Source organism: Lutjanus erythropterus, chromosome 23, assembly GCF_056507025.1.
Source record: "Lutjanus erythropterus isolate fLutEry1 chromosome 23, fLutEry1.hap2, whole genome shotgun sequence".
In the NCBI taxonomy this organism is placed as follows: domain Eukaryota; kingdom Metazoa; phylum Chordata; class Actinopteri; order Lutjaniformes; family Lutjanidae; genus Lutjanus; species Lutjanus erythropterus.
In genome coordinates, this window is record NC_139339.1 from 4,684,470 (window position 1) to 4,692,532 (window position 8,063).

The 8,063-nt window shown below is 40.2% G+C and overlaps 1 protein-coding gene across 1 annotated transcript in view; it reads right to left on the bottom strand.

Moving 5' to 3' along the window:
* Positions 1-7,798, bottom strand: part of LOC146305467 (dynactin subunit 1-like) — a 43,156-nt gene extending 35,358 nt beyond the window's left edge. Inside the window, exons 1-10 of the mRNA XM_084711904.1 lie at positions 7,651-7,798; positions 4,661-4,726; positions 4,377-4,571; positions 4,114-4,195; positions 3,986-4,017; positions 3,559-3,579; positions 2,628-2,651; positions 1,277-1,363; positions 746-901; positions 518-541 (exon numbers count right to left, since the gene is read on the bottom strand). Of these exons, the coding sequence (XP_084568030.1) occupies positions 518-541; positions 746-901; positions 1,277-1,363; positions 2,628-2,651; positions 3,559-3,579; positions 3,986-4,017; positions 4,114-4,195; positions 4,377-4,571; positions 4,661-4,702 (663 nt within the window). The 5' untranslated portion in view covers positions 4,703-4,726; positions 7,651-7,798. The remainder of the gene's footprint in view (positions 1-517; positions 542-745; positions 902-1,276; positions 1,364-2,627; positions 2,652-3,558; positions 3,580-3,985; positions 4,018-4,113; positions 4,196-4,376; positions 4,572-4,660; positions 4,727-7,650) is intronic.
* Between the last annotated feature and the right edge of the window lie 265 nt (positions 7,799-8,063).

Sequence of the window (8,063 nt, forward strand, 5' to 3'; positions counted from 1 at the left end):
GTTTAAACGTAATCTTTCTTAAATTTAAGCTAGTTTGAAGTTTGGAGTAACATACTTTAAGTTAAGCCATGATTTAATCTGGTTTAAAGATTAATCCTTGTTGATGCAACCCAGCCTTAGAGGATTAACTGAAATTTATTCATGCCCCAAGACTTTATTTAAAGGCAGTAAAGAAACAACAAAAACACTGATTAAGTCCCACAACCAACAACCCGGCCCTAAATTAATTCTTTAATTAACTGACTTCAAAATCTGAATTCATTCCCCCCAACAGGAAACATAAAAAAGCAATGCAGAAAGATTAATCCATTCCCTCCAAGCACAGTGGTGGAATTAAGTAATTCGTTCAGTGTCTCACAGAGTTAAACCATGCATCATCACTGTATAAATCACCATGTGGACATCCCAAAACCATATTTCAGAGAGGGTGTGCTGAGGGTCATTTTGCCCCCCTGGGCTTGTTAGTAAACTCATGCCGGGTATCATCAGCATGCATGTAGCCATCAGAGAACTCTACCTGCTTGGAAACAGGAGGTTCCGCCTGGTCGAACATGGATGAAATGGGACAAACTCATTACAATGACGAACATGATGGGAATCTTTTGTGCTGGTGAGACTGTGATGAATTCCACATGACAATATGAAACATAAGACTAAAACCTTTACATTATATGTCTTTCCTTGCATATTCTTTTCCCAGTTGTGCTGACAATAAAACTGGCTCTCCTAAATGTCAGTGACCCACCTTGCTTGGAGTAGCCGGGACCGAGGCTGCTGCTGCTGCTGCAGGAGAACCGCTGGGCTGAGGCACAACAGGAGCCCCCAGGGCGCCCTGGGAGGAGGACAGGCCCGCCTCGCTGACATCACCAGACAGAGAGGACGGCAGGCTCTCACGAGACGCCTGTTGAGGATGAAGGTGTTATTAGGGAGTGTCCAGAGGGATTTAAAAAAAGGAAGACAGGGGAGATGGTGTGGTGTTAAGTCAGTAAGCACTCCAATAACAGAAAGCCAAAAGCTTCTCCCACAGTGAAACCAGTAGAAGAGTGAAGATGCTCTGTTGTACGCTGTGCCACCGGATTCATCTTGTAATAGCTTGAATAAAATGCAATGAAATGTATCCTTGTGGACCAAACATTTCACCTCCCAGTGTCCCTCACAGATGCCACTTTGAGTTTTATTTGGTAGAGACCTTCACCCGTGCATCGAAGGGCAAACAACCCCCACCACCACTCCCTGGGAGGTAACAGGTGAGGTACCCTGATACGTCAGAGCCTACCCTGAGCGTCAGGCTGGTGCGGCCGACGGGTCGTACCAAGAGGGAGGGCAGGGAGGTGGCGGGCGTGAGACGACCTGGAGTGCTCCACTGCCACAGTATGATCGTAGAGACTGTGTTAGGACTCTCAGGAGTTATTTAGAAAACTCAGCTGCAAAGTTATTTGCAGCAAACTTATTCAGTTATACCACCATCCTGTTTCGATTATCTTTATACTGTTAATGACACTGTGGTCAAAAGCATAAGTACAACCAGCTTTTGAAAGTAAGTTTGAAAAATAAAAAAAAAACATTGTGTATCACAAGACAATCATCATCTTCAACATTAAAATAACTCATTTAATACTGACTAAATTTTTAACATTCTGATCGTAGTTTTAAGGCAAGTTTCCATTGAATCATGGAAAGCAGTGTCAATTATAAACTTTCAACACAAACTACAACATATTAACTCCTGAACAAACTACCACATCCCACGTACACAGGAGTTATCATCGGTGGTGGAGGAAGTACTCAGATCTTTTACTTAAGTAATATTAGCAATAACCCAGTATAAAAATACTCTGTTACATGGACAAGTTCTGCATTCCAAATCTTACTAAAGTAAAAGTACAAAAGTATTAGCATCAAAATTTACTTCAAGTAAAAGTGGCCCATTATTGGACTATTATATATTTTTATTATTGATCCATTAGTGTATTCATGATGTTGCAGCTCGTAAAGCTGCAGCTCATTTAAATTACTCAGTAGACTGCTGGGTAGAATATTTTATAATAATATATTAGTTTATTTACATTTTCTATTGATAATCTGATTGTGCAAAGTAATTAGAACTAGTAACTGGAGATATAAAATAAATGTAGTTGAGTAAAATGTACAATAAGCATTCAAAATGTAGAGTAGAATTATAAAGCTGCAAATAATGGAAATACTCACATAAAGTACAAGTATCTCAAAATTGTACTTAGGTACAGTACTTGAGTAAATGTACTCCTCTACTGGTTATCATTTATGACATCAGCCTGCCTGTCTAAACTGTCTCACTGTGCTGCCATGATGAGTCTGCTACAATCATGAAAGCTTCCAAATGTAATTGATCAAAATTATCAAAACGACACAAACAGACCTTCACTGGATGTAACAATACAGAGAACTGCTCACTAAAGAGTCACACAAACATGCACGGCATTTGAAAACATTTCAGACATCTGATGCTGTGCCCTTGGTGTAACCTGCCAAGCAAGCTCAAAAAGTCCAAACATTAAAATAACAAAGCTTTTCAGAATGACCCGCTGTTTTACGTCATTCTGAAATGACGCCGTTTGACCTCCCCTGTCTGCTGCAGACGAGCTCACCTTGGCAGAGCGGCGGGTAGAGGACTGGAGGAGAGGAGGAGGTGAGTTGCGGAGAGAGAGGGATGGACACGCGCGCACACACACACAGATATATATATACACACACACACACATCCAATGGTGAAGCAAGAATAGAGATTAGCAGCACATAAGACACACACCTGCTGTTAGTTCATATCCATTGATCATAGCTTTGGATGGCTGCATGCACCATTTTAAAGAAGAGTTACTCTAGATCAGCGCTTCTCAAACTTTTTTCAATGATGTACCCCCTTTGAAACATTTTTTCAACCAAGTTTCTGTTTAAAAAAATGCCTATAAAGAGGTATAATTCAGCGCTGCACCATCAGTGTCAGCTCTTTGAGGTAAATCCCATTAAAACGTATTCTCCTTGATACTGAGGGTCTTTTGTTGGCTCTGGTTTTCTCTGTTTTCATCGTGGGAATTATGCATGACTGCTAATGATGATTTTAATCAACATTTTTTAAAAATCTCACATACCCCCTGCATTACTACAAAGTACTTCTGTTTGAGAAACACTGATTAGACTCAAGCCAGTAGAATAAAATGTGAATTCATGCAGCAGTGTTACAGCAGTGGCAAAACATCACCGACTGTGATGACAAATGTCATAATGAGCTTCAAACTGTGATAATGTTGACCTCTAAATGTGTACACTTGACACCTTCACGAGAGTAAAACAAAGATAAATAAAAGACCGTGACCAAACAAACAACATCTGGTGTACAAAATGGAATGTGGCCACAGAAAACCAAGAGATTATACAATGAAAATGTCACTGATCGGTGACAAGTGATGTCTTCATGTCCCATGCAAATGTCAAAGAGCGTAAATCAAATAAAAAGGGTGAGTGGCCACGTTAGTGTGATTGACAATCAAAGCAAAAAGTGTTGAACTGAAACATTTCTACCTTCTTAACGTTCGCAGGTGTCTGAAAAAAAAAACAGACACCAGAAAAACAAAAATGAGGCAAAACAGAAACTTATTCACATTGTGCAGAGAAGAAAGTGAGAAACGGGGGAAAACTCAAGGGCGGTTTTGAAACAAAGCACCTCCGGTCTGGAAAACGCAGCTAAGGACAAATCAGAGAGGGTTGATAGTCGTATCAGCACTCTTTGAAATGGATTTAGTTGCTTTACTGGTCTGATTAATCTTGTTTAGCAAATTCAAATTGACAAAACTGCTCTGGAAAGGGTAGAGCCATATTTTTTTAATTCACAATAAATACACACAGATCCACAGGAATCCATCTCCAGAGCAATGTCACAGAAACAAGAGAACATTACTCAACTGATGATGGACAAAAAAGCAGTGAGGTGCACGTAGAAGTGGCCTACCTGCTTGGTTGTTTTGGGGGTCTCAGGGATTTCTGGGGAAAACACATAGAGAATTATTATCTGATGTTATTAGTATTAGTATAAATTTTCAATTTAAAGTTTCAAACAGAGCTGTGGTTCACACACACCTTTTTGTTTGAGTATCTTTGCCAGGCCTGATTCAGGAGTATCTGGTGAGGTAGCACTGGAGCCGTCGTCCACCACCTGAATCTGCGGCGGAGAAAAACCGTGGCGAGATCAGGACAATGTGGCCATAGAAGACGTTCATTCGTAATCGTAAAACTACTGAACGCATATGTAGGTGTGTCACAGTAACTGCTTTTGATGGAAAATACATGATCCCGGAAATCCAACCCTACATTCATCTTTGCATCACAATCATGTCACTCACCTGGGACTGTCTGACAAATATCCCGTGATTTTCCTCACAGGTGAAGTAGCGTTTCCCCTGCACGGTGCCATCGTTCTTGCCTTTGGCCTCATTCAGTATGACGCCCACCCATTTCCCAGAGGCGAAGAGGGTGGCGCCGATATAGGCAACAGTCCCACGCTGACCTTTCCCTATCACCTCCACTACAGAGCCAATCTAGAAGAGGAGGAGCGGAACAGACCGTGAGTCAGTTTATAATAGTTCATTTGTTTATTTTTTGTGTCTGTGCTGTAAAAGTGACGTACCTTCGGAGGTTTACTGCTCTCCACCGTTCCTGCGCTGCTCATTTTGCTGATCAGTGGGCTGGTCAGCTGGAGGATTTGAGAAAAACAGAGCAGGAGAAAGAGAGAAAGCAAAGGAAGGTTGGTTACCAGTGGGAATGAAATCAATGCATACCAGTGACTTCATTGTTTAAAGTTCAGAACTCCTCAGGCATCTTTTTCTATCTTAACCTTTGTCACATAGACATACATTCACCAGGCACTCTATTAGGTACACCTGTTCAACTGTAAGTCAAATAACCACTTGTTACAGCCAAGGTAAGCAGAAGACCATCTCTGAACGCACAACACACTGAACCTTGAAGCAGCACCAAAATTGGACAACAGAAGATTGGAAAACATTGCCTGGTCTGATGAGTCTCAATTTCTGCTGCGACATTCAGATGGTAGGGTCAGAATTTGGCATAAAGAACACAAAGGCATGGATCCATCCTGCCTTGTGTCAGCGGTTCAGGCTGATGGTGGTGGTGTAATGGTGTGAGGGATATTTTCTTGGCACACTTTGGACCCCTTAGTACCAACTGAGCATCACTTAAACACCACAGCATTGTTTTATGCGTCCAGTTATTAAGAGTAGTTTGAAGAAGCACTGCAACAATTAGCCTAATCAATTAACCAATTAGTTGTCAACTATTTTAGTAAACGATTAAAGGGTTTGATTCATTTATTTTTTTAAGAAAAAAAACAAAGCCGAAGCCTCTTAAGTGTACATATGTTTGGTTTCTTTACTCCTCTAAGACAGTAAACTGAATATATTTGGGTTGTGGACAAAGCAAGACATTTGAGGATGTCATCTTGGGCTCTGGGAAACAATAATCAACATTTTCATACATTTTACACACCAAACAACCCAATTAATCAATTAATTAAGGAAATGAGCAACAGAGTAATCAATGATGAAAATAATCATTAGTTGCAGCCCTATTTTGGGGGATCAAAAATAACTAATGACAACAGAGTCTTAAGGCCAAAAAGCAGAGAAACACACTCATGCACCCAGTCATATGTCCTGCACCACAACAGTCTTCTTAATAAACAAGCCTTATCCCTGCCTCGCTCGCACAAAGATGCTCATTCAAGACGAACTAGGACTGCGGTACAGTCTAATCCTTTTATGGAGCTGTAGGGGCATGTGAATTCATGCTACCTCACAGTTTTAAACCAGAGGGCAGAAAGCTGGATAGAAAAAGTTCAGTGGAGCAGCCTTATGATACAAGTTGGAACACAGGATTTTGATATTTTCAGAGAAGCGAGGACAAAGTTTTGTAGGATTCTCCAGAATAAATACTAGCTGAGGTTAATGACAGGAAAAGCTTGCCTGTGGGTTAAACATAAGGACAAAAACCTCATCTTCTCTACCGGATATCTACAGCTACTAAAATTATTTTCCTTCTCGCTGTTTCTGATGAGAGCCCGAAATGCAACAGGGTGAATCCTACATCTACAGTATGGTGAGTGCCACAACTGGTTTAGCACATCAATTAAAGATAACACTGATCCACTAAACTAAATATAATTCAATACTGAGCGTTACTCACCCGGGGGGTATAAGAATGTCTCCTGTTCAAAGCCATTATAGCAAGTTAAGACGGTTTCACCTCCAGTGCAAAGATAAAACTAAAGTGCAAATTTTTCTTCTCTACTGTCACATCCCTTCCTCTTTTCCCAAGAGAGAGGAGAGAACAATACAGGACTGTGAATTCAGGGAGGGATCCTCAGTGATGAATCACAACACGTCACAGCTGTTTTGAACTGAGAGAGGGAGGGCAATATCTGCCTGTTGTGTCTCCACATGGATGCTTCATACTTTAAATTCTGCCTTTTAAATACTGGTGTGACAATTTATGGGCCCACAATTACACTGATATATTTTAAAACTCTCAGTTGAGATAGAGAAATTGCTGTTTACACTCCTGTCTTTAATATATTATGTAAGAGTCCATTGAAAGGGACAGCTCATACCAAAATATCAGCTACTATATTTGTGTCTCTTTGCAGAAATTATGACCCGGTTACTCAAGACAATCCACAAATCTTGTTGTAAGCAGCATCATGAAGGAACTATTCTCTTTCCGCTGTCCACTAACCAAATCACAGCACAGAGGGAAGCGTGCATCTACTCATGGAAGAGAGGATTGTGCTCAAGACAGTGTGGGATGTAAGCGTTATTAATGGTGTCTTCTTAGATTGAGCTGTAACCTCTCATCCATGAGATTCTGGGCGGTGATATGACTGGTGGACGTAGTTCAGTAGAAAGAAAATGAAACGACAACACAGTCTGTGGATTATTTTGAGTAACCGGATTGTTATTTCTGGAAGGAAACACCATCTAGCTCCATTACAAACAAAAGAGGGTAGACATCTCTACGGCCAGTATCTCCAAAACTCTGAAACTCACAACAAAATTATCTAGATGGATAAATAACACTACAGATAAGAGGAAAAATACGTGTTTTTGATTTAGGGTTGAACTGTCCCTTTAATAATCAGTTGTCAGCTGACTAACAGTGGCTAACAACTGCTATTTTTCACTTGGAACTGTTATTTAGAGAACAGTTTGCGTATTTAATGTAATAATTTGCTTTTAAAATATCATAAAACAGTAAATACGCTCAGTTTACCACACTTGCGGAACAAAGTATTCTATGAAAATGACCCAACAACTTTACGACAGAGGAGGGTGAACTGAGTCAGGCTATTCTGCTTTGATGTTGTTCCACTGTTAGTCTGAGCTACATGCAAAATAATACAGACATTCATACACAAACTGACTTTAAAATAACTTAACTGACGCTTTATTTTGCATTTTCGTTTAATTAGACACCGGTTAACGGCTAGCAGTTAGCTTTAAGTTAGCTAACTAGCTAGCTAACGTTAAAATTGGTCAAATCGGCTTAGCATACAAGTCAGAAAGAAAGCTAACATGATTAGCTGTATTTAGTCATTTATCTCACCTGGCACACACAGAGATTCCTGTATTTAAATGTAGCTCCGTCAGGTGTTCATGCAGACAAAACACTTTGACCCTCTGTTGTTGTTTTTTGGCTACCTAGCTTGTAAATCATCCGGTAGTCTGTTCCGTTGGTTTGACAGGTCACTTCCTGCGGCCTGCTATCAAACCGTAGAAGAAGAACAGGGGGCATTAGCGCCTCTGGTGGCTGCATACGTTGGTGTATTCTTTTAAGTTTCTTTTAAAAATCTATTTTAAATCTTTATCTTACACATGTTTAAGTGTGAATCGTGTTGGTTTGATCGGAGAAACTCTGCTCTATGTCTCTTCAAACAAAAATATTATATAACAAATAATCAACATTCAGAACAGAATGATTTGTACTATAAAATACTATAAAGACAGTAAAAGTCCCTT